This window comes from Gymnoscopelus braueri (genome assembly GCF_963280865.1).
Source record: "Gymnoscopelus braueri genome assembly, chromosome: 7".
Lineage (NCBI taxonomy): Eukaryota > Metazoa > Chordata > Actinopteri > Myctophiformes > Myctophidae > Gymnoscopelus > Gymnoscopelus braueri.
The window spans coordinates 42,703,934-42,728,772 of record NC_137608.1 but is presented as its reverse complement, the minus strand read 5'-3'; the positions used below and the strand labels follow the sequence as shown (position 1 = coordinate 42,728,772).

Genomic DNA, 24,839 nt, shown 5'->3' with positions numbered 1-24,839 from the left:
AAAGAAAAAATAATTATTACCTAGAACACATTTTTTTTAGCAGTAAAGCGGCAGTTTTACAATCTTAGTCTGTGCGAGTCCCTCAGTACTCCTTCATAAAGACAAACTCAGATTTCATTCAAGACTTGCATATTTCTAAAAAATGTAAAACACATTTTTTAAATACCGAAGTATACACAATGTCACTTGAGAAAGAGGCATTAATCATTCATTGTCACATCATCAATTCATTGCTCTACAACATAAACTCATTTCACTCTCAAGTGGTATGCTCTGTCTGTTTTACACACAATAAATACTATAAGAAACAACCTAATAAAAGTTCTTCATTTAGACCTTTAGGGTGTTCTGTTTGGAGAGAGTGTATCCACCATGCCTCTCGTTGCAATAGAAGTTTTTCACGATCCCCACCTCTTTTTAAGGGCAATATTGCCTCAATACCCTGAAACCTTAAAGCACAGACTTCATGTCCCACCGCATTAAAATGTCTAGCAACAGGTGATTTTTCATCCTTGTTTCTAATATTACTTTTATGTTCTGAAATTCTAGTTCTCTTTTGGTTTTACCCACATAACAAAGGCCACAAGGGCATTTTAGCAGATAGACCACAAACTTAGTTTTACAGGTGATGATGCTTTTAACATCAATCTTTTTTCCTGAATGTGGATGCAATACATGATTCCCTCTGATCATTGCATTGCAATGAACACAGTTGTAACACGGAAAGTTGCCCGTAGGCAAATCTGACATAAAATGCTGTGGTGGAACGTAACAGTCTGCCCTCACTAAAGAGTCCCTCACATTTTTGGCACGTTTGTGTGCAAAGATGGGGGGCTCCTTGAAAACATGACCCACATTAGGATCACTCGATAACACATACCAGTATTTTTTCACAGAATTCTTAATATCAATGCACAAAGGGGAATAGGTAGTGGACAAAACTATCTTTGACTCCCCTGCACGAGCAGGTTTTGGAGTTAACAAGCTAGAACTCTCTTTCTCTCGAGCTCTCTGTACATTAACACTTAGCACTTTATCACTATAACCTTTAGTTTTGAAACGATCGCACAAGTCCTTAGCTTGTCTTTCGAAAGCACTGTCAGTACTACAGATTCTTTTCGTCCTCAATAGTTGACTGTAAGGTAAGCTTCTCTTTAACCCTGACGGGTGATAGCTAGCAATAAGCATAAAATAGCAGATCTACAAGCTCTCTGCTATTTTTGATACTTGCTACTTTTGCTTTTGTGTGACACTGTATGCCAAAGTAAGTCATTTCTCATTTACCAAAGAAATATGGAGAGGTTTCTGCCAGACAACAACAATATGAAAGTTACATAGTGCAGCCTTAAATCTATCATGGTTGTGACATTCAATTTGAGTGTGATTAGATTACTATTGTAAAACAAGTGTAAGCAATGGTTCATTTAAGTTCTTCTCCATGGGGGGCTAGGGGGGGTAGTGGTGACATCCCGTCCCTCTCCACCAATAGGAGTGCAGCTCTTCTACAATTCCTGCTTGTCCCCTGGGCAATCCTGTTAATGCAGTGAGAACACGGGAGAACAGGAATCACAACAGATCTTCAAAAAACATCCGTAGGCTATTCACAGTACTTTACTCTGTATTGTGAGTGTGTAACTCAGTGGTTCTCAACGTGGGGTTCGGGGACCCCCCAGGGATCCTTGAAGGGCTTCCAGGAGCTCCCCAGCAAAATGAGGAACAGTTTAACCACTTCAACCCCGTTTTATATTCCCGCTATTCGAAAATAGCTGATCTACAAGCTCACAACGCGTGGCATCGCCATGTGTTGTGAGCTTGTAGATCAGCTACTGTATTTTCAAAACATTTAGAAAAATTGTGAAAATTTGGATTCATTTTGAAAATGTTCGACAAAATCTTCTCTTATGAGGTCCCCTGGTGCAAAATCCTTTCATGGCCAAATACATATTAATGCGATTATGTGGGGGTCCTTGACATGAAAACGTTTGAGAACCACTGCCGTAAGGGACCCTTGAATCTACATTCACAGTAGCTTAGGGCTAGGCTACTTCACTTCGCTTTAAAAGCTTAGTTAGTGCTTATGAGTTATCCAGTTTAGTATTGTATTGTGAATTGTACTTCCATGTAGGCCTACTGTTTTCTCATGTCTTACTAAATAAAGTACATCAATCAATCAATCAATCACTGCAACTATAGGGCTGTCACGATTACAAATTGAATTTGACGATTAATTGTCACTAATAATTGCGATTAACGATTTAATTGTGTTTTTGGCATTGAACATTGGAAATTCTGTTTGCCTCGCTATCAAAACATTTACAGGGCAGATATGACAAATAACCGAAATAAATAAAGAAATTACTGACATATTTATGAATTTTATACTTAAAAAAAGGTTAAAAAAAATAGCGGAAATCGCTGATCTACAAGCTTACAATGTGTCACTTCTGACTCATTGCTTGTAGATCTGCTATTTCAGCTTTTTTTTTAATGTATGAACATTTGTCAACATGGAACATATGACGATTATTACAAAATAATTGCAATTATCTCAACTAATAGCGATTAGCCGATTATGTAATAATTGTGACAGGCCATAACTTGTAGGCTAACACTTACAGGAACACACAATTCGACTGTCGGGTCACACAGCTCTATCTGGTAATGATCGAAGCCTAGAGTTGGACCTGGAGGCCAGTTCTGGATTGTTCACGACAGCGAAACGAACGCGCAGGGAAGAGCCGTTCTCCAGCATGGTCACCTCGGGGCCAACGGGACACCTAGAACACAGAAGAATCCAAGGTTGTTATAGTTTTGCATGTCTTTCATTCGTTTTTATTTTAATTTTATTTTGACTTCTTGTTTTGAATTTCAGTTTGGTGTTTTTTTAAAGTGGGTTTGCTAGTTTGGTTGAATTTCTTTTTGAAAAACCTTAGTTTTAGTTTAGTTTTCTTTTGATTAGTTTTAGTTTTATTATGGATCCCCCATGGCATTGTGAGCTTGTAGATCTCCTATTTTCTTCCCTCCTATATTTCTGTAGATATATAGAGACTAGCTACATTTAAAATAAACAGGCCTATATATATTTTTTTTAAACACGCTTCTTGATTATTCGATTAATCTAAAAAGTAATAGATTATAGAGATATAAATCATCGATCATTTTCGTAGCGATTATTCTCATTATATCATATAATGAGAATAATCGCTACGAAAATGATCGATAGTTGCAGCCCAAGACACAAACCATCTGCTGACGTACCCGTTTTGAATGAAGGCGGTGCTCATCCTCGTCGGGTCGACGTACCAACTGACGCGGTAGTCGAGCAGAACGGCCACAATTCTGTTCAAATCTTTGATTTGACAGTTCGGCTGAATCGTCAAAGTTGCTTGGAAATACAACATCACAGCACCATTTGTGAAAGGATCTGTGTAGTTGGAGTCTTGGAAAAAGGCCCAGCTAAATCTAATGTCCAATGTACTTTCAGGACGCACACCTGAAATGCCCCCCAAAAAAGAAGAAAATACAACATATAGTTGGGAAAACAAATTAGTAATGTCATAATAACTATACACTACATTTTAACAAAATGTACATTTCTAAGTACAGTATTTATTAAAAGTACACAAAGTACACATCATATCATATCAATCGATTGTTGCAGCTCTAAAGTCTAGACCCAAACCATAGATATATTGATTGATTGAATACTTTATTATACTCCATACTCTTACTTCCCTTATGCTTGTCTTTGCAAATGGTTAATAAAGTATTCAATCAATCAATATTAACATGATTGTTCACAGTACAGGTATACACAGTCAAAGGTTATGCTAAAAGGATAACACAAAAAGCCTTGGGGGAAAGTATTCTTGTTGTGAAAGACAAGATAGTGTGTAACCTATTATAAACATATAACCTCACCCACAGGGTGGAGCTGTTGGCCAACCAGTAACACAAGATAGTCCATGAGCCAGACAAGATTTCATTATCGAAAGCTTGGGCAAAACCATACCTATATGAAATTGTTCATAGGGTCAATACGAGTAAATAAATATATGATAACCTTTCCACAGGAGTAGCTTTTTCATGGTTATCACACATTTTGTTGACTAAATGTCTAATTTGCATATTTAAATATACAATTTCAGAAAACTTGTAATACGATAAATCATTGTCTTCATGTAAGTAATCAACTCAGGAAGTTTCATTATGATAACTCTTTTTTAAATTTTGTCATTTTTTCACCTGTCATGTACGTATGGGGAAAATAACTGTAATAAATGTGTGATAACCATGAAAAAGCTACTCCTGTGGAAAGGTTATCATATATTTATTTACTCGTATTGACCCTATGAACAATTTCATATAGTTATGGTTTTGCCCACTCTTTCGATAATCATTGCTCAATTTTGGGGCTCTGGCTCATGGACTAAGACACCTGACCACCAAATGCATTATTTGTCTCACATACTGTACACAATATTTCCAACTTGTCTTGTACAGTATGTCTAGTCATGCTGTTCAGAAACTATACTGAACAGATTTGTGGTATCATGAAATATATCAGAGACAAGCATCTAAAGTTCTAAGCAAGTCTTTTGGATATGTCATAAACAGATACAGGACACACATCACAGCATGCTTACCTGGAATGAACAGGGTGAAGAGAAGAGCTGACACAATGAAACGCATCCTGTAGAATGTAGATCACACAAACCTGTCGAAAATGTAAAAAGAAAAATAAGGGAAAAAAAACATTTAAGAAAAGATTAAGGGTCTTAAACCGACTGCAGCATTGTTACACAGAAGGCCAACATTACCAGTTCACTGCAAATGTAACAAATTTGAGTGTTTAAGTTATGTTAACACACAAATCACCACTTGAAACTTTAAAGCCAGAAAATGCATATCTTCATTAATAGTCTGGTGCCTCTCTGCTTACCTTTTGGAACCTCAAGATTCCACTTGTGAGTGAAAGTTTCTAAGCCTGTGCGCTGACTTATTTGAAGTGATGACTAAAGTAGGACTGCCTCTAATCAGTGGCAATTCCCACCCCCAAAGTCAGATATGAACACAATGACACATCACCGCCACCTTTCAAATGGGAAGAAATAAAAAACACACTTTTAGCAGGAGTTTTGTCCACTCTACCATTGAACCTACGTATTATACTTCGTTGACCGGGGTCCCCCAGGGGTCTGTTCTTGGGCCCCTCCTTTTCCACGGCAACACCAAATCTCTTCGCCAAAAATAGACGATCTACAAGCTCACTACGCAAAGAGTTGTCCTCTAGAATAGGACGTTAGGGTTCATGTGATTAACCACTCAAACTCTATATACTTTGTTGTCCCCGGTGTCCCCCAGGGCTCTGTCCTTGCCCCCTGCTTCTTCCCCTCTCACCAAATCTCTTTGGTGAAAACAGATTGTTTATTTTTGCAGAATGTTTGCCTAATATGATGACATGCCCAGAATAGGGATGCTGGGGTCCATGTGATTCAACAAAATGCTTTGCTGGCAATGTGGTGCTGCCATGTACAGTATGTCTATACTGTATGTATGGATATTCTATGTATTGTGTGTTTATCTGTATGTCTGTCTTTATGTGTTTACCTGTATGTTACTGTGTGTTAATCTGTCTTTATGCGTTTACCATATGTTACTGTCTTAATGTGTTTCTGTGTTGAAAACAAATCTTCCTCCGGTACACATAGTCTAATCTTATCATTTTGTGAAGGCCACATACCTGATTGTTGCACTTGGAAGACATTTGGCTCAGTAAAGAGACATTTTAGTTCAGGACAGCCACACTCCTCTGTTTCAAAGACAGATAAACATTGTTCATTGTTCATTATTCAAGTTTTTCACACATAGATCCTTTCAGCCAATGAATGAATGGTAATAGATCATGACTCATTTATTTATTTTATTTATTTTTTGCCCATATTTGAAAAAATAAAAAAGATAATCAGATACCTAGTTGGTGGTGTCGGGCAGAAACAAAGTGAAAGTGGTTAAATGTGTCTATGGGCTTTATACATATTATTGAACCAATGAAGTATTAACAAGAGCTTGTGACTAAATAATAACTACATTGGAACACAGATTCTTTTTTTCCATTTCCTGGAAAGAAAGGGTTTTGGAGATGCAAAGTTTCCACCAGACAGCGACAATATATGTTAAATCAGTTGTATTATTGTGTAGTTCAGGACTGTGTTACATGTTTCAATAGTCAAAATGATTGCCTCACCATATCGCATCAGTCCATCTGAAGTCTCTCTAAATATCTTGAGGCCTGGAGGCCAATCCACCGGTTGTTATGGCACACACACACACACACACACACACACACACACACACACACACACACACACACACACACACACACTGACTACAACGGAAACAAAGGGGGAGTTGACTGCCTTGGTAATGCAGGTGTCATGCATTTTGTCTTTTACTAAGGCAGATGAAATATTGTTTCCAATCTATTCACTCACAGATGGTGGAGGGAACCTGGCAAGGCACCAACCTGCTCATCAGGAGCAGTTAAGGGTTCAGTGTCTTGCTCAACGACACGTTGACACGCAGCCAGAAGGAGCTGGGGATCGAACCGGGAACCTTGGCTTCTGATTCCAAGACAGTCACTCTAGCTCCTGATCAGTCACTGGTGTGTATGGCGATCAACCGAGCCTGGGGTCGTTTCAATAGGAGACGCTTAGTGACAGGGCCTGGGAAAGATCAACTGATTGTGAACCAGGGACCAGAATCCTGACAAGACCACTGTTGTGTCAGTTGGAGATATGGGCTAAGATTTGGGGTTTTCTTGAGTTGCACACAGTCTGTCTATTGCTGGCTATATGGCCTAGTGGTGGACAGGGACAGAGTCTCATAACATTTCCCGCTCCAAGCTTGACCCGTACTTATTCTTCTTATATGTCAGCGTGGAACTCTCACAGAGATACATTGTTGCAAAAAAAACGCTTCATTGCGTTTACTGTAAGCTCCTGGGAATTCTGCTCAATCCAGAACTTCACAAGGGTCTGTGTTTCATACCTGTGCCTCTTGATAGAGTCTGTGGATCTTAAGTTTTATTTTAAAAATAACTACGATCTCTGCCACTCTGAAAGCAAGAAGCCATAGTTAGTGGCTAAAAGCAGCCTTGTTGTGGATCCTTGGCACAACCAGTAGACAACTACCAGAGGACCTATTATGTCTGGTCTGCTCCATAGACCCATGGTTCTCAAAGTGGTGTCCTTGGGGGGTTCCAGGGGGTCCCCAGCAAAAGTAGTTAATATAGCGTCACAATCTACCACTTTATCCATGTTGTCTATTCAAAACTAGCAGATATACAAGCTCACAGCGAAAAATATTGAAAATGTTTTTTTTTAACACAAATCTTCTCTTCTGGGGATCCCTTGACCACAACCTTTTCAGATGGGGGTCCTTGGCCAAATGCACATATCAATTTGGGGGTCCTTGACATGAAAAGGTTTGAGAACTACTGCCATAGACTGCTCGTAGGTCAGCAGGGTCTCTCAATGACTCCATCTAGTGGCCAAAGGAAACACTGGCGCGAGTTGGTGAAAAGTTGTGGGAAATGTTGTCTTTTGAAATATGAAAGAAAGCAACATTCAGAATTACACAATGATTTTTTTGCCTTTAGACATGTTGGTCTATTTAATGGTGGCATATTGGCCTTGGATAAAGACTACCATAGATGTATTTGATCGATTTTGACATTTTTATATCTACGATAGTCTTGGGTTTAGCTCTGGTCCAGAGCTATCTTGGGCTGCATTCCCCAGTGCGTCCTGCACTTTCACCAGTAAAGCCCGTATTTCTCCGAACATGTACAAATGCAAAATATAAGGTGCTTACCCGGTTGCCCCAAATGTTAACGCGCCCTTCGGAATCTTTGTGCAATGTATTAGTCCGTATTTTTAAATAGATATGTGTTTTAATCCCGACTGTGCCTGAACGCCATTTCCCCCCTCGTTTACTTCCTGCTTACATTGAGTGTAATTCTGGCTTTCATCTGATGCGCCTATCACTACCGCCCATTGAGGATTACAGGGAACTTCCGACAGAATCGGACACAGACGGGATTAAAACACTTCTTTATTGAAAAATACAGACTAATACATTGCACAAAGACTCCGAGGGTGAGCTAACATTTGGGGCAACCGGGTAAGCATCTTATATATCTTTCTGGTACATGTACGGAGAAGTACGGGCTTTACTGGTGAAAGTGCAGGACGCACTGGGGGTTAAAGGCCAAGACTGTAGATACGAAATTAAAAGTCAGACTCGATAAAATACATCTATGATATGATAGTCTTGATCCAAGGCTAGTGGCATACTAGCTGGCATACTCCCTAAAAACCCACTCACGGACCCGTGTCATGACCCGTGTGGGAGTCCCCGGACCCCACTTTGAGAAACCATTACCCAGAATGCAACGCGTCACATGGTCTGTCGCTGTTTACTGTTTACAGTTCCAGAGCAAAACTTCCAGCAGCTTTGATGGCAAAACAAAACAACAAACAATGTAACCGCATGATGGCTCTGTAGGACTATAGGATCCAACACTATGATCAAGACGGAGAAGATCGTGCACTTGAAGTGTTCCGGAGGTCGCAAGCTTCGGGTGGTCCGAGAACATTACCTGAGAGAGCATGTTCCCTGCTACAATGCTCTGTGTCAGGCGGGCTGTGCTAACGGTAACTAATATTAATAATAATAATAATATTAATAATATTGTGATAATACAAAAAAAAATGGCTATAGGCTGAACCTAGCCTTGGATCAAGACTATATGTATTTTATCGATTTTTACATTTACATATCTATAATCGAAAGTAAAAGTCAGACTGACACTCGATAATATACATCTATGATAATATGTCTTGATCCAAGGCTAGGCTGAACCATTGATTTGTTCATTCATATAAAAGATTAGCCCTGAAACATGACTGTCATACCATGACTACAAGCGTCATGTGAACCATGGCTAATAAAAGATGTATTCATGTCTGATATCTGGCGTTTAGTATGGACCAAGAAGAGCCTGTCTGACAGAGATTTATTTTCCCTCCCAAATCGCAGAAAAAAAAGAAAGAAATAATAATGCTGATACACAACAAGAGCCTCATTATAATTGTGTGAACTTTATATTTCCTGTAAGATAGACATCTACAGACATTACAGTAATCTAACTCTGAGAGACAAAGAGTGTACAAATGGAACCAAATGGACCCAAGGGTCCAATTGGTTCCCCCAGAGTTACAGATTGAGAACGCATAGGATTTAACTGTGTATTAAACATTGTTGGGGTGGTTTCTAGCCTTGAATCAAGACCATCATAGTATTTTATCGAGTCTGACTTTTGCTTTCGTATCTAAAAGCAAAAGATAGACTCGATAAAACATCTATGATCCAAGGCTAGGTTGGTTTCATACATTTACAAAGGTTCTTGTAACAATTCAAACCAACAGAACAGTGACATTTTTCAGTCACTCATATTTTTAATCAATCAGCATTAGTCGATCAACATTGGATAGTCAACTGAGGGCACATCATTATAAAAATCCATACAAAACAAGGTTTTTGTTGCAATATCATCTTGCTGATCCAGTCTGGAGTCTTGAGCGGACACTGGAACTGTGCAGTGTATGTGTGTGTGTGTGTAGTCTCTCAAACCAGACAACTCTTCCACAATCTTCTAATGCTGAGAAAAAAAGAACAAAATATATTTTTTGGGGGAAAATGTTTGTCTATAATAATGACATACCCAAAATAGGTACGCCAGGCAAAGTGGTTAAGAATGTATGGTTGAAAACGCATATCACATGTAGATGGAAGTGTACTAGAAATCGGATTAATCTGCAAATAACGTTGAGGTTACATGCGAACGCTAGGGCTTGGCACAACTTGGCAGTTGCCATAATCCCCTGGGACTCCAAACGGAGTTTACTTTCCATGGCTTGAAGAACCCTGTTGATTCTCCAAACTGTGCTGTTCTTCCCACACTCCTCCAATCAGATGGCAAGGTGCTGTCAGCAGAGGTCACCCACTACGTGGTGCCTGATGCTGGGGTAGCAGGGGACTACCTGGAGATCCTGGACTTCACAGAGCTCCAGGGCATCGTGTTCACACAGACCGCCTGTCAGGCTGTACAGCACAGCAGAGGACGCAGGTACATTCACAGCTATAGTGTGTAGTAGAGCCCGGTTTGACGATATCTGCAATTGCGTAGCCGATGTGTCCAGGTTTTTAACTGCTTTCAACCTGGCATCCAATTTTGGGCATTTGGTCGTAGAAGAAAGTTTTCAAAAGTTTTCAAAAATGTTTCAAGGTCTACAAGCTCACAGTGCATCTTGTTCAAAGCATTGTAAGCTTCTAGATCTGCTATTTTTAAATCTTTGAATAGGGCTCAAGTGGTTAAAAATAAAGTTATTTGTGTTTTATTTTTGTTATTTGGATATAAGTTAAACGTTCTCTAATAGAAACGTTCATCAAATCTTAAGTATCAAAATAAATATCTGGCAAGACATCGGTAATCAGTGGTCTTGGAGGGTGAGAAATGAAGGGAGGGAGGGAGAGAGAGAGAGAGGGTGAAAGGTGTAGGCTATTGTATATCTAACAATAATGCTTAAAAGCAGTCTCTTAACAATTTGGTAATCTGACTCGGACCTTCCTTAAATTAAACCAATCATCTTAATTCATCACGCTGAACAAAAAATGACTTGCTGGTGCTGACTATATTTGATCCCGTGTCTCAATTCTGAGCAGGCAGTACAACCGTCTGCGCGGCCTCCTGAAGGACCCTCGGCACGACTGCGTGCTCTTTGCCAATGAGTTCCAGGAGTACTCGTATTGTCCCAGAGAGAAGGGAGAGAGCCAGGACAAGTGGCAGACCAGGTCAGTGCTCAATGCTCCCCCAGTGTCCTCTCTCTATGTCAGTGTGTCCAACCCCTGTGTCATTAGCAGCACATTTCGCTGTCCTGGCTGTAACGCAGGACATGTGTTCTCTAGGCAGGGATTTGCTAGAAGACTGTTTGTTAGGCGTGGCAAATATTCAGAAAGAAAAGTCGCCAGAGCAGCGGATTTTTCTAATTAGATTTTAGTTAGACATGCACATCCCTAGTCTTCTCGGTCAGTGCATGCAATCACTGGCTTAGAAATAAAAGCCATAGGTGGTTTGTTTTCTTGTATTATATATTATGATTAACTTTGAATTGCACTGAGATTCTCTGACTAAACTCAGTATTTCAAGATTCACCATGAATTATAAATACACCCTAGGTGGGGACTTTCACCGAAAAGTTTGACAAGTCAAATAACGTGTGTGTGTGTGTGTGTGTGTGTGTGTGTGTGTGTGTGTGTGTGTGTGTGTGTGTGTGTGTGTGTGTGTGTGCGCGCGCGTGTGTCTGACCTAAGGTGTGTGTACAGCGCAGCAGTGTGGTACCACAACCATCTGGCAGGTCTTAAGCCTGTGGTGATGTTAACAGAGGACAAGGATGCCGTGGATCAATACAGCAGCCTCAACGCTGGAATTTATGTCATCTCCATTCAGGTATACTTATCCTGAAAAGGCTGGTCTCCGTATTGATTAAATCAACTAATTGAGTAGCCGACAAATTCCTATGACCATAAGTCTGCTAATAATTTCTCAAGGACGGTGCTTCAAATACAGTAAAACCGCTACAGTATGTTATTTTAACTCTGAAGAGTGTACAAATGGAACCAAATAGACCAGTAAGGGTCCATTTGCTCCCATTTGCCAAACAATGACCATTGTGAAACGATGTTAGCCTATACAGAATCAACATGACTATGGGGCATCTTCGCACTGAGCATTCAGTGCAAGAGCCTTGTACAAGGAAGGATGACTATTATGCCATCTGTAATGGCTAACATTGTATCTACCGGTAAATGCTACTAGAATCTACGTTCTGCATGAAAAATGTTTTAAATCTTTTGTTGTGAATCTTTTCCTATGATATGCGTTGTGCAATGTTACGTTATGTACCTCATTACAGAACATAATCTGGCCAATGAGACCACTTTTTGCATGATCAGTTTACAGCATTTCTTTTTCCTATGTTTTCCTCCCAATGTATTTGTCAGGACTATCTGCAGAACTTCTGGCCAGAGCTGCAGGCAGCACAGGAGTTGTACTGTTCCATCACCCAGGCCTTGCAAGAGAAGAAGGAGAGTGAAAGCACAGAGAGGGAGTATGCAGAGCACCTGCCTGCTGAAATCCTGGAGGCTGGAATTAAGTCTGGACGATACATTCAGGTGTGTGTGTGTGTGTGTGTATTTGTTTGAACAAGCCATATTTTACATAAAGATAAACAATTAAGATATTTTTGGGCTTTTCTGCCTTTATTTGGATAGTACAGTGGTGAGGGACAGGAGACAGGGACTGACACGCAAAAACGGTCACCGGGCTTGGGCCTACATGAGGTACGCGCCTTAACCGCTAGGCCATCGGCACCCCCATGTTTACTAACTTTGTGGGGACCACACAGATAGTATAACCCAGTGGTTCTCAAACATGTGCAAAATTGTGAAGTTCCTGCCCACAGCTGGGGAGACTGGGGTTCGATTCCACCATGGTGCCTCTGGCTTGGCCAGGCGCTCCAACGAACACAGTTGGCAGTGCTTGTGGGTGGGAACCTGGCTGGGGAGTGCAAAGCACATGCACACTGAGAAAATCACTGAAAATCCACTTTTAGCAATGTTAGCCCACACTCCTTCCTCTCACATTCTCATATTCATACTACTGGCCTGCTATCTACCACCCCCTTGAGGATATTATTAACAGTAAGATACTTTTGCTATCTCCTTTATTATTTATTCTTTCATTTATAGGATATCATTTATTTTTGCAGGGCACTCTGAATGTCAACAAGCATCGGGCCCAGCATGAGGCCTTCCTCAGAATGGAGGGTTCCAGTAACAAGAACACAGGTGTGAAGCAGTGGCGACCAAATGTGGATGTTGATTAATAGCCAGTGGTTCTCAAACCTTTTCATTTCAAGGACCCCCAAATTGACACTTACTAGGCCGCCGACCCCCATTTGAAAAGATATACCAAGGACCCCCATAAGAGAAGATTTTTAGGCCAGTGATTTTCAACCATTTTGATTTCAAGGACCCCCTGTTTGACATGCATTAGCCTACGGACCCCCATTTAATGGCATTTCTATCTCTGGGACCTTAATTTATATCAATTTAATCAATGTTAATTTAACTCTGAGAGTGTACAAATGGAACCAAATGGACCCGTTACGGTTACAAAGTTACAGACCCATAAGGGTCCATTTGGTTCCTAACTATCCATCATTTAGCTGGGAACCCCCTGAAACTCCTTCAAGAACCCCTGTATGAATTCAAGTCTCCATGGGGTGACTTATCGATAGAAAAGTCATTTTGGGGGTGAACTATCCCTTTAAGTCATTGAGTGCCTGAATTATTTCTGGCCAGTACGATTTTGATTTAGATTTTTTTTTTAAGTAAAAAAAAAAGTGCTTAGGAAGCGAGATACAGCCTTTTTCAGTTATAAGTTAAACAAGGAGTGGATGGAGCTGCAAATCTTCAGATAATGATATCTTGGGTTCTAAAAAACAAAAACACATGAAACACGTTAATGGCACGTTGCACCATAGCGGTAAAACATGTGAAACACGTTAATGGCACTCAATGAGTTAAGAACCAATGGATTAAGCATCTTTCACAGACCACAGATAGGGCAGCCACTTCCATTCTTCATCACACACAGCAAGCAGGCCCTACACTGTAAAATACAGTGTATTTCAACAAATGATTGGCTACAATTGCACACGAAAGAGTCCATTTGCACCCATAAGGGTCTAATTTTTGTTAGATTTGCACACTCGGGCGTGGAATTTTACAGTGCACTACTCAGTCCGTAGTGCAGTTTCAGGAGAAAGGAGGAAAAAAGACCTCCTCCTTTCGGTTTGTCATATTCCCCCTGTCATCCTCTCCTTCCCTCTCTCTGTATACCAGATATGAACAGCGATGTGTTGGTGAGTGGCAGTAAGAATCGGAACAGAGCCGTGCACGGCGACACGATCGTGGTGGAGCTGCTGCCCAAGAGTGAATGGAGAGGAAAGGCTACATCCCTGACGGAGGGAACGGGGGAGGAGAAGACGGGAGAGGACACCCAGAGCCAACCCATGCCCACAGGTGAGACACGCATGCAGAAGATATTGTCAGTCGAGACTGTTTATTAGTAGCCTCGATCTCCAGGCTTTTATTGTTTAGTTTTGCTAAAAAATAAAAGCCTGGCCCAGCGCGTCGGTGTACTCGGTATGAGGAAGTGTTTCACTTCCCAACCAACCAGAGTGCAGTGGGCGTCGCTCGTAATGTTGTGTTAACGGGCGGGGGTTGACGGACAGATCGGTGAACCAATGGGATCAGGCGCAATCTCTCGCCGGCTCTGTACACCCGCCCCTCTATACACGAAATCAGGAGTGTTGGGGCAGTCTAGTTTATTAGTCTCTCAAGCCTCACTATTCCACAATCTCCGACATGAAGCTGTTATCTGTTCATCATTTCCGTTCACAAATGTATATTTTAAAATATCTATTTCAAATATATTTTTGAATTTCCATTTCTTAAGTAGCAATCTATGTGCTTCGACTAATTCGATTTCAGAAAGACAAATGTATATTCCTGCAAAACGGAAGTGGAGGGAGGCGGACATCTGCTTTACAATCTTTGCAGTTTCAGCACTTCCACTGTATGCTGGAAGCTTTTGAAAATTGTGTGAGCCAGCAGTCTGAGACTTGGTGAAACTACCACAAACTGCCTTGTGGTATTGATGCCATAACATGATGCAACCTGTTATGGCATCATTACCACAAGGTAGTTTGCCTCTAGGGGAGAAATAATCGACCGAAGTTAAGTTTCCGAACTTTTTGTGGGCAGTTTGATATATAGCAACATAAGTTTTTCAGAAAACTGATTAGGATTTAGAAGGCATTTTTAGAATCACGTTTACATGGGTTAACCCGTGAAATGACTCCCTGGCTGCAGGCCGTGTGGTGGGGATCCTGCAGAGGAACTGGAGGGACTACGTGGTGACGTTCCCCCCCAGAGAGGAGACTCAGTCCCAGAGCAGGAGCTCCCAGCGCATCCTGGTCATACCCTGGGACCAGCGCATTCCCAAGATCAGAATCAGCACTCAGCAGGCCGAGGCTCTGCAGGTCAGATCTACTTCTCTCCTGCTGCTGCTGATGTGTGTACTTTCATGTACTCGCTGCTTCATTAGTGACTTAGAAGGCCATTTTACCACTTAAAGGGATAGTTCTATCGATTAGTCAACCCATGGAGACTTGAATTCATGGATATTGCTTTGTTTTTGTCACATTCCTAAGCCAATAATTTGATGACCAGCGGACCGGTAGGCAGCGGTTCCGGTAGGAGACACAAAGGAGACTCTTTGTGTCTCCTACCGGAATCAAATTATCAGCGTCCAATCAAATTAGCTACATTATCTACAAGCTCACCATGCATCGTGGTGTGACACGTTGTGAGCTAGTATATCTGCTATCTGCGCAACACTGGCGTACGAAGTGTATACATTAAACATATAGGCCTCTTTGTGTTCATTTCTGCCAGTAACGACATGCCCAAAAATAGGGACACCATGGTTAACACATTCCATGCCAGAGTTTAATCTCATAATGTACTCACCAGTGCCAGCGTTTTATTGTTGTTTTTTTGTTTTTATCATGTCGCCACAGACCTCGCTAAATAAGTTAAAAGTGCGCGTTCATTTGGTTCTAAACACACAGCGGATCCGTGAGAAACGTCCAGCGAAAACAGTTTCCAAATGCGAGCCGCCATCTTGAAGCTACAGCCGATACACGCTAAACAGTGATCAGCGAGGAGAAAAACAACAAACCGAGAAAATCGAGTTTTAAACAGGATCCCAGACAGGAAGCGGATACGATCGAAAAAACCGGAACCCGAATAATTCCGTTTCCGACCGAAAACCGGAAACGGAAATGGATCAAAAAAAATCGGAAAGTGCACCTTGGGCGATTAACATGGGAATCGGCGGTTCGCGTAGATCTACGCGACTGGCACGCTGCGGCTTTAAATAGGTTCGCGTAGATCTACGCGATTGGCATTCAATGTGTTAATGTGGTTGTTGCACCCTGATCATGCGTGCAATTTTAGATGAGATCATGAAAATCCATGTGTACTGTTGATGGAGAATGCCTCAAGCCCTTCCTTCCTGTCTCTGTGTAGGACCACAGAGTGGTGGTGCGTATCGACTCGTGGGAAAGCACCTCACTCTACCCCAATGGCCACAGTGTGCGGGTGCTGGGTCGGGCTGGAGAGCTTGAGACAGAGGTTCAGACCATCCTTGTAGAGAACTGCATTCACGTGCCTCCCTTCTCAGAGGCCCAGGTCTGATTCTTTAATTTATTTTATCAACGACCATGTCCAAATACTGTACTTTAAACTGAAGGAAATTAGATGCCTTATACCACATCTAGCTATTAGCTCATTATCTTTGCCAGGCCAGGGATGGAGATTATGTTTTTGCCCCTGTGTGTGTGTGTCTGTGTGTGGCCAGCTAATTTAGCAAACTACTGGACTGTGTGTGTGTGCGTTTGCGTGTGGTGTGAGGGGGCTCATGTTTATTTATGTTTCTGCGTTTAGCTGAGAGAGATGCCAGTGAACTCTGCAGAGAACCCATGGAGAGTGGACCCTGCCCAGAGGCATGACCTGCGAAACACCCACCTGGTGTTCAGCATCGACCCGCTGGGCTGCGAGGACGTGGACGACACTCTGTCTGTGCGCACGCTGCCTGGAGGCAAGCGCCTGGAGCTGGGGGTTCACATCGCTGACGTCACTCACTTCGTCACTGAGGGATCACTCACCGACCTGGAGGCGCGAGCTAGGTAAGACAGATAGATGTATGTAAGACAGGTAGATGAAAGTAAGAGAGACAGATAGACAGGTGACTATAAAGCCTGATTGATACTTAGTCGGGCGGTGGTGTTGCGGACCGAGAGTAGCCGACCTACAGCTTCAAGGTCTGCTATTCTCGGTTGTTCTCGGCGAGTGACGCCATCGCGCGATGGAGCATAAATTAGGCTTAAGACAGACAGACAGATAGCGGGACAGTAAGACAGCTAGATTAACAAATAGAGGAAGTTGGTGATTTCAAAAGGTCAGTTTGTCAAAGTTTAGTTTCATGGGTTGTAACCCATGAAACTAAACTTCAAGTCTTCAAGTCAACTTCAAGTCATAATTGCAGTGACATGCACTGTATGACTATTTCCGCAGTGACTAGGACGTCGAATGACATAAACCTTTCCTAATGATTTATTTACTTTAGGCACTTTCGGTAGCGTGAGGCAGCTTGATGTAGAAGTACAGCCCTGGGACATGACGCTAGTATGTCGCAGGGATTTACCCCCAATCCAACCCTTGATGTTGAGTGCCAAGTGCCAAGCAGGGAGGCATTGGGTACTATTTCTATAGACTTTGGTACAAAAAACCTCTTTTGGAGCCCCCCAAAATGTGTCTATGCAGGAGATCCCTGGATCTACAAGCTCATAACACGATGCTGTGTCCGTGCTTATAGATCTATTTGTGGCGTGTGACGCTGTCATACTGCTAAGTAACGGTTTAATGGTCTACTTCCTGTCCTGTGTTTCTAGGGCTACTACGTACTACATGGCAGACCGGAGGTATGACATGTTGCCTGCTGTCCTCAGTGCAGACCTCTGCTCTCTGCTAGGAGGAGTGGACAGGTCAGTGATACGGTGTTTGGGACTGGGGGGTTGTGGATGCATGTCGTCACTGCCGGGCGGAAACCTTGTATGTCCAAAACCGCTACATTTCAGGAGTTAGAAAAATGTAGTGTTCAGTGTTTAGTGTTCCAATTGATCCAATGTAGTTATTATTTAGTCACAAGCCAGTTGTTGATACTTTTTATTGGTTAAAGGTAGGGTAAGTGATTTGCAATTATTCAAATAATTGCAAAATGGGTCTATGTTCTGATAGTGCTCGTTACTATAGTGTCCTGTCCAAATAAGGAGTCTCCAATGTCTCTCCAGCTCTTTATTAAACAGAACCTACCTGAAAATGTACTATATTCTGTTTACTAAAGAGCTGGAGAGACCCCTGTGACCGAACAAACGCTCTGTAGCAATGATTACTATCAGAATATAGTACTTTAACCTTTTTTTTTTTTTTTATAAAAAAAATCACTTACCCTACTTTTAAATATTTATAAAACCCACACACAGGCTTAACCACTTTCAACCTGGCATCCCTGTTTTGGGCCTGTCATTATAGGTGGAAAAAAAGGTTGAAAAAATAGAACAAATAGCCGATCTACACGTTTTCAGCTTGTAGATCGGCTATCTTCGCTCATAAAACATAATATGAAACGGTGCATTATTTTAGGAAAAAAACAAAAAACGATGAAATATGGAGATACAAAGTTTCTGCCTGACAATGAGGATATGTTTAAGATCTAAATAAATAAATAAAAAACAGCTGTTTGTGCGCATGCACTGACTGAACTCACGTATTTGATGCAGGTACGCCATGAGTGTGTTGTGGGAGCTGGATGCACAAACCCTAGAGGTGAACAGAGTGTGGTACGGCCGCACCCTGATCCGCTCATCCTACCAGCTCCACTACGAGCTGGCCCAGGCTCTCCTCAACGGACAGGAGACGCAGGTGCCAGAGCTGGCCCAGCTCGGCGCCGATGTGAGGGATGCCAAGCTGGCCCAACTCATCCAGGCTCTGAAGATGCTAACGCACATAGCCAGGCACCTCCGTGCACAGAGGGACAGAGGAGGGGCACTGGAGCTGGAGGGGGTGGAGGTAGGATTCGGGGCTGCAACTATCCATTATTTTCTCAGCGATTATTCTATCGATTACGTTTTCGATTTATCGAATAATCGAGATAATAATCGTTTTTTTCCCGTCTGGCTAACCACTTAAGCCCTATTTTAGACTTTGTTGTACAGCGGTGTTGTGCAAAAATAGCACAAATAGCAGATGTACAAGCTAATAGAACTCTTTTTTAGTTCTGCTATTTAAATTTTTTTTAAGAAATGGAAATAAAACAAGCAAAATGTCATTGTTTTTATAAAAATTAAGTATCTTGGCCCGCTGGCGTAGAGGTCCGGGCACCTAGGCTATAATGTAGCCTGACAACGCATCGCGGGTTCAAGTCCCGTTCCCGACGATGTCTCTCCCCATCTCTCTCTCCCTGTTTCCTGTCAATCTCTACTTTCCACTATAAATAAAGGCAGAAAAGAAAAACAAAACCCCAAAACAATTAAGTATCTTCTATTTTTTTTTTACAATCACTTAAATTGATTAGTTAGAATAGTTCCATTAACTGTTGCACCCCTGATCATATTTCGAAATGAGTTTTGTCCCCTTTTGCATCCCTGCTCAGGTGCGTGCTCAGCTGGACGAGGAGAAGAACATCACGGCCCTGGTCCCTCGTCAGCCGCTCGAGGTCCACGAGACCGTGGCCGAGTGCATGATCCACGCCAACCACTGGGTGGCGCGTAAGATCCAGGAGAGCTTTCCTCAGCACGCCCTGCTGCGTCACCACCCACCGCCGCGCCAGGAGTTCTTCAGTCAGCTGGTCGACAGCGCCAAGGCTAGGGGCTACGCCATTGATACCAGGTGACTTAAGGCCAATTCATGCTTTGAGGCTGGGGTCTTCAACAGGGGGTCCGGGACCCCTAGGGGTCCTCAGAGTTACTGCAGGAGGGCTGCCAAATCTTTGTGTGATAGGAACTTTTTTCTTTTTCTTTTTAAAGCCACTTGATCCCTAGAATCTCTATTCTGAGGGGAATATTGGCTGAAAATAGCTGATCTACAACCTCACAACGTGCGAGGCGTTTCTGAGCTTGTAGATCGTCTATTTTCAGCAAAGAGGTTTGGTGTGTAGAGGGGAAAAAAGATCAGACCAAGTACAGAGCCAACGGTCAAGTTTACTAAGTATTGAGGGTTAAAGGTCTGAAAATACACATTAACATGAATGAACATATTAATAGAAAAGATAAGTCAATTCATTTACACACTGATGGCAGTGCTGTCAAATAAGTCTATGAAGCCATCTATGAAATCTATGAAAAGGTTTCTGCAACACTATGTAGTTGGGGTCCCTGCTTCGTCTCTCTCAGCTAAGGGGTACTTGGTGTGAAAATTTAAGAACCCTGCTTTGAAGGAAAAGTGTCCATTTTTGTTATTTCTCTTTTTATGGAAATAACAAAAGAGACAATAAAACGATGGAGCTTGCACAAAAACAAATCTCACCCACTGTTTTACGCCTGTAAACCTGTGATGTGACAATAAAGTTGATTTCTGATTCTGAAGTGTCGACCGACACGTCGCACTACGCGTTTCTTAGTGTTCTGAGTTTTGAGCATTCATACTGTCTGCGATTCACCGCAGTCTCCATGAAGTTTCTCTTCTAGGCCGTTTTCTACTTCTACGCTTCGCAAACTCTAGGGTCGAGACCTCTAAACCAAAAACATTTCTGGGGCGTGATGGTATTTACAGTAAATGTCACTTATCGCAACATTTATCAACATCTGTCCATTCTTACGCTGTGATTGAGATCAGACCGTTTAATAAATCACACGTGAACCTTGTCGTGAGATGATTTCTGCACTTGGATCTGTGCTGGTTTCTGCATTAGATTGATAAATGAAGGCTAAAATTTGTAAAATGGGAGACTTGGGGTCAAGACTCTGTCTGCTGTTGTTAAAGGTTTATAGCACATGGGTAAAAAAATATATAAGATGTTGGACAAAATATTAGTTATTTTTGTTGCACAAGCAGTGACTAGGTTGAGGGTGTTTCAGGTAAAAGTGTAAATCAGAGATGTGTACATTGAAAACATGTTGAGCATTGTGTTTTCCACCAGGTCCAACAAAGCTCTAGCTGACTCTCTGGACTGTGCCACGGACCCTCAGGACCCTCTGGTGAACAGGTTGCTCAGACTGATGGCCACTCAGGCCATGTCCAATGCTCTCTACTTCTCCACTGGATCCTGCCCTCAAGATCAGTACTACCACTACGGTACTGCCACACTGTTTCTCATCATAGTCAATGAAATTGCATTCGTAAAACCCCTTTCATGGGAAAAGAAGGGAAGAAACCTCAGGAATGATCACAAAATGTTATCGACTTTCCATTGCGGACAGGTGTGCTATAGGTGCACAGTGGGGAGTATACATCTGCAAAACAAACAATGTAAAAGGGGCAAACAAAAACAAAAATGTACTATCAGCAGGCATGAGGGCATTAATTAATTCATTCATTTTACCAGGAAGTCCCATTGAGATCAGAAATCTCTTTTACAAGAGAAACAGGTCAAAGTACCAGCAGCCATATAAAAACACGTACAATACAGTAAGAAATAAAACATTTAGAGAATCAGACAGTACAATTACCAAAAAGTATGTTTTAAACACATATATTATATAATATTATATATTATTCTGAGGGCAACCATTCCTCTGAAACAAGCTCACAATGCGTCGCATTCCGCCGCAATGTGACACATTGTGAGCTTGTAGATCAGCTATTTTCGGTGAAGAAATTTAGTGTAGAGGGGAAAAAGGAGCAGCCCTGGTATAGACCTCTGGTGGACTCACCTAGGAATATAGTGTTTAAGTGGTTAATAAATTACTTTAAAGTATTTTTTCGTGAACCTCTCTCTCCATCTCCCCCCTCTCTGTCTCAGGCCTGGCTCTAGACCGCTACACACACTTCACCTCACCTATCCGGCGTTATGCAGACATAGTGGTCCACCGCCTCCTCACTGCAGCCATCAACCTGGACAAGGGCGAGGTCCCCAAGGGCCCCAGCAAGACATCAGTGCTAAACAAAGAGCTGGAAGAAATGTCGCAGCACATCAACTGCAAAAACAGGGTCTGCAATATTTACCTGGGCTATTTTTGCTTACAACAACATTTGTTTATTTCACTTACTGTAATTTCTTTGTCTTCACTGGCTGCCTATGACAGTGCTCAATGCCCATGTGCATTATCAGATTGATTGGTCCAGGAGGAGGAGAAAATGGATGCAGCCAGACAGAGTTTTCTCAGTTTTATAGTAGCATGACATACCACTGGACATGAATCCAGAGAAATGCATAGATTAAAAGTAGGTAATGAATGATAAAATATTAAAACAGAAAGACAGATACAACTGATATATCAGGAGAAAAATTGGGAATGGGTAAAATTGCAATTTAATTTAATTATAAAGGAAGGGAAAAAAATAAAATGAAACGATTGAATCAATCTCCATTGGGGTTGTACTTTCCCATATGATAGAGGTCGATAAACTCCTCTTTGTCTGAAGAAGAGCCTAAAGCCAAATGTGTGTTTTGTTGGTTTTACTTGCTGAAAATAATGGATTTGAGCTGTTTTTAACTGTTGGCTCATGTTTGATTTGCGCAGGCGGCCCAGCAGGCCCAGAAGTTGTCTACCGAGTTGTTTCAGGTTCTCTACTTTAAAGATAAAGACCCTCAGATGCACCAGGACTGCGTGGCTGATGCCGTCATCTACGCCATACGAGCCAACGGCGTGCTGGTCTTTGTCCCACAGTAAGACACCATGATGAATTGAACTCAAGTCATACTCCCATGATCGCATAATGCGCTGTCAGCTTGAAGATCTGTTCTTCTCAGCAAGCTTCTTTTCTTCTTTTACCGCATAAAATCACATAAAAAAACCTGCACATTTCATCGCAAAATCAAGGACTTTAGCCCGCATGACCATTTGACCAAGGATTTTTGCACACATTTTTCTCGAGGATCTAATTATTAGTGTGGCACAGCAACACTCTTAACACTGACCTCGTCCTTCAACACCAGGTATGGCCTCAAGGGGGCGGTGTACATGAGGAGCCGCGAGGGCCAGGTGGTGAACGTGAAAGCGGACGGCAGCTGTGAGTGGCAGAGTGGCTCCATCCAAAGACATCCAGACCACATCAGCACCACCAGCAGCTCTGGCATCTCCACCTTCAGCCTGTTTAATCACATCACTGTAAGTCACTGTTTCCCAATCGTTTTCAGCTCGAGACTCCAAAGGAAAATGTGGTGTCTCACCCGGAATCCAAACTTAGAAAAATACAGTATGAATTAATTAATGTATTAATGAATCACTTAAGCCTCATTTGAAAAATTATAATATAATAGATCCTGTAGATCTGCTGAAACCATGCCCAAATTTGGAGTCCTTTGTCATAGATATGTCATAGACTGCAAGACTGATGTCACAGGCTGTTGTTTACCCAAAAGCTAATCATTTAATTTGGACAGCATACTGATTCCCATGGAAGTGCACCCATCGGAACTAGAGTTATTCTGCAAACAGTCATAAAAACAGACAGACTAGAGTGAATCTATGTGGTTGTATTGTGACTTTGTAGATCTGCCATTTTAGTCACGGGACACATCGTACGACAGAGTGTAGATTACGCATAACTCCAGTTAGAGGTAATACGTGCCCTGTCCTCTACAGGTGCGGATCTCCATCGAGTCATCCCGCTGCCACTCCGATAGCCTCCACATGGAGATGATCAGCAACAAGCCCCACCAGAGCCTCAACCCCCAGAGCACCCAGACCCAGGGGCGTCCCAACCTGGTCCAGGAGGTGGTCCGCCAGGCCGAGGAGGCCTCCCAGCAGGCCCAGGAGAAGGCCGCCCGGGGCCCCGAACTCTCCAAGGAGGAGAGAGAGTTCCGCCAGAGTAAAGTCCCTAATCTCTACTCCCTCCTGGAGGAAGTGAGAGAGCTGGCCTTGATGGACCTGTCCAGCTGTGCGACCAGATAGTTTTCTATAATGATCAGGACTCTTTGACCTCAGGGTTAGTGTAGGCACTGATGAAACATTAGTGCTTCAATCATTTATTACACTGTATGAATTTTTTATCAAGTATATCCTTTTAGTGATAGTGAGATGTGAAGAGGAACAATAAAACCTACCTGGCAGCTCATTTTGTTATTCTGAATTAAAGTTGCATGTTTGGAACCAATGGCTGAGTTTCTCATTTAACCACATTAACCCGGTGTATATTTTGGACAAGAATGTTCACTTATTTATTTAATTGAATGCAAAAACATTGTGTACTGTACTTAACTCATTCAGTGCCAATGACGTCGCCGACGTCTCCGACGTCATGAAAAATTTTTTTTATAATACAAATATATTTAAAAACAAATTAAAAAATAAAATAAAAAAGTTCAGAACCCAAGATATGATGATTTGAAGATTTGCTGCTCCATTCACTTCTTGTTTAACTTCTTATTGAAAAAGGCGGTATCTCGGCTCCTAAGCACTTTTTTTTACAATGTATTTTTGGCCTTGGCACAGGGGTGATATAATATAATACTTTTTTGGCACTGAATCAAGTACTTTTTTCTGTTTTTTTATGTTGGAACTGAAAAACGGGAGGGATTGTATCGCTTGTGACGGCACGTGCAGGGGCAAATCAGTTTGGCCTGTGTGGAGACCAATTTACATAAAACCCCAGATATGCTGTGAAAGCCTGAGTGCTCAAACTGGGGTATTTTTGGGGGATAGAAGAGAGGTAGGGGAGACCAAAAACACACAGAAAAGAAGGAAAAGTTCAAATTCATGGTGTAGTACCTTTTAAAGTGACAGTCTATAAGGCCAGACCGCACCAATGCAACTAGTCACAACACCTTGCAACAAAACAGCAGTGGTGGAAAGTAACTAAGTACATTTACTTAAGTACTGTACTTAAGTACAATTTTGAGGTATTTGTACTTTATTTGAGTA

General features: G+C 42.0%; 1 protein-coding gene across 1 annotated transcript; it reads left to right on the top strand.

The window, feature by feature from the left end:
- The first annotated feature begins 8,463 nt into the window (after positions 1-8,463).
- On the top strand, positions 8,464-24,066 carry dis3l (DIS3 like exosome 3'-5' exoribonuclease). Its single transcript, XM_080432372.1, has 18 exons — positions 8,464-8,717; positions 10,039-10,192; positions 10,789-10,917; positions 11,437-11,572; positions 12,127-12,297; positions 12,894-12,972; positions 14,032-14,211; positions 15,064-15,233; positions 16,285-16,446; positions 16,702-16,943; positions 17,709-17,801; positions 18,597-18,885; positions 19,469-19,704; positions 20,954-21,108; positions 21,776-21,963; positions 22,497-22,642; positions 22,913-23,084; positions 23,562-24,066. Exons 1-18 carry the CDS (start codon positions 8,588-8,590, stop codon positions 23,868-23,870), a joined length of 3,141 nt encoding a protein of 1,046 aa, XP_080288498.1. The 5' UTR covers positions 8,464-8,587; the 3' UTR covers positions 23,871-24,066.
- Positions 24,067-24,839: the final 773 nt, after the last annotated feature.

Bases quoted from the DNA above. Each gene is read 5' to 3' on its own strand.
- dis3l (XM_080432372.1), top strand. From the start codon at position 8,588: ATGATCAAGACGGAGAAGATCGTGCACTTGAAGTGTTCCGGAGGTCGC. The intron at 19,705-20,953 runs GTGACTTAAGGC...GTTTTCCACCAG, and splicing joins GGCTACGCCATTGATACCAG to GTCCAACAAAGCTCTAGCTG. The intron at 22,643-22,912 runs GTAAGACACCAT...CTTCAACACCAG, and splicing joins GTGCTGGTCTTTGTCCCACA to GTATGGCCTCAAGGGGGCGG.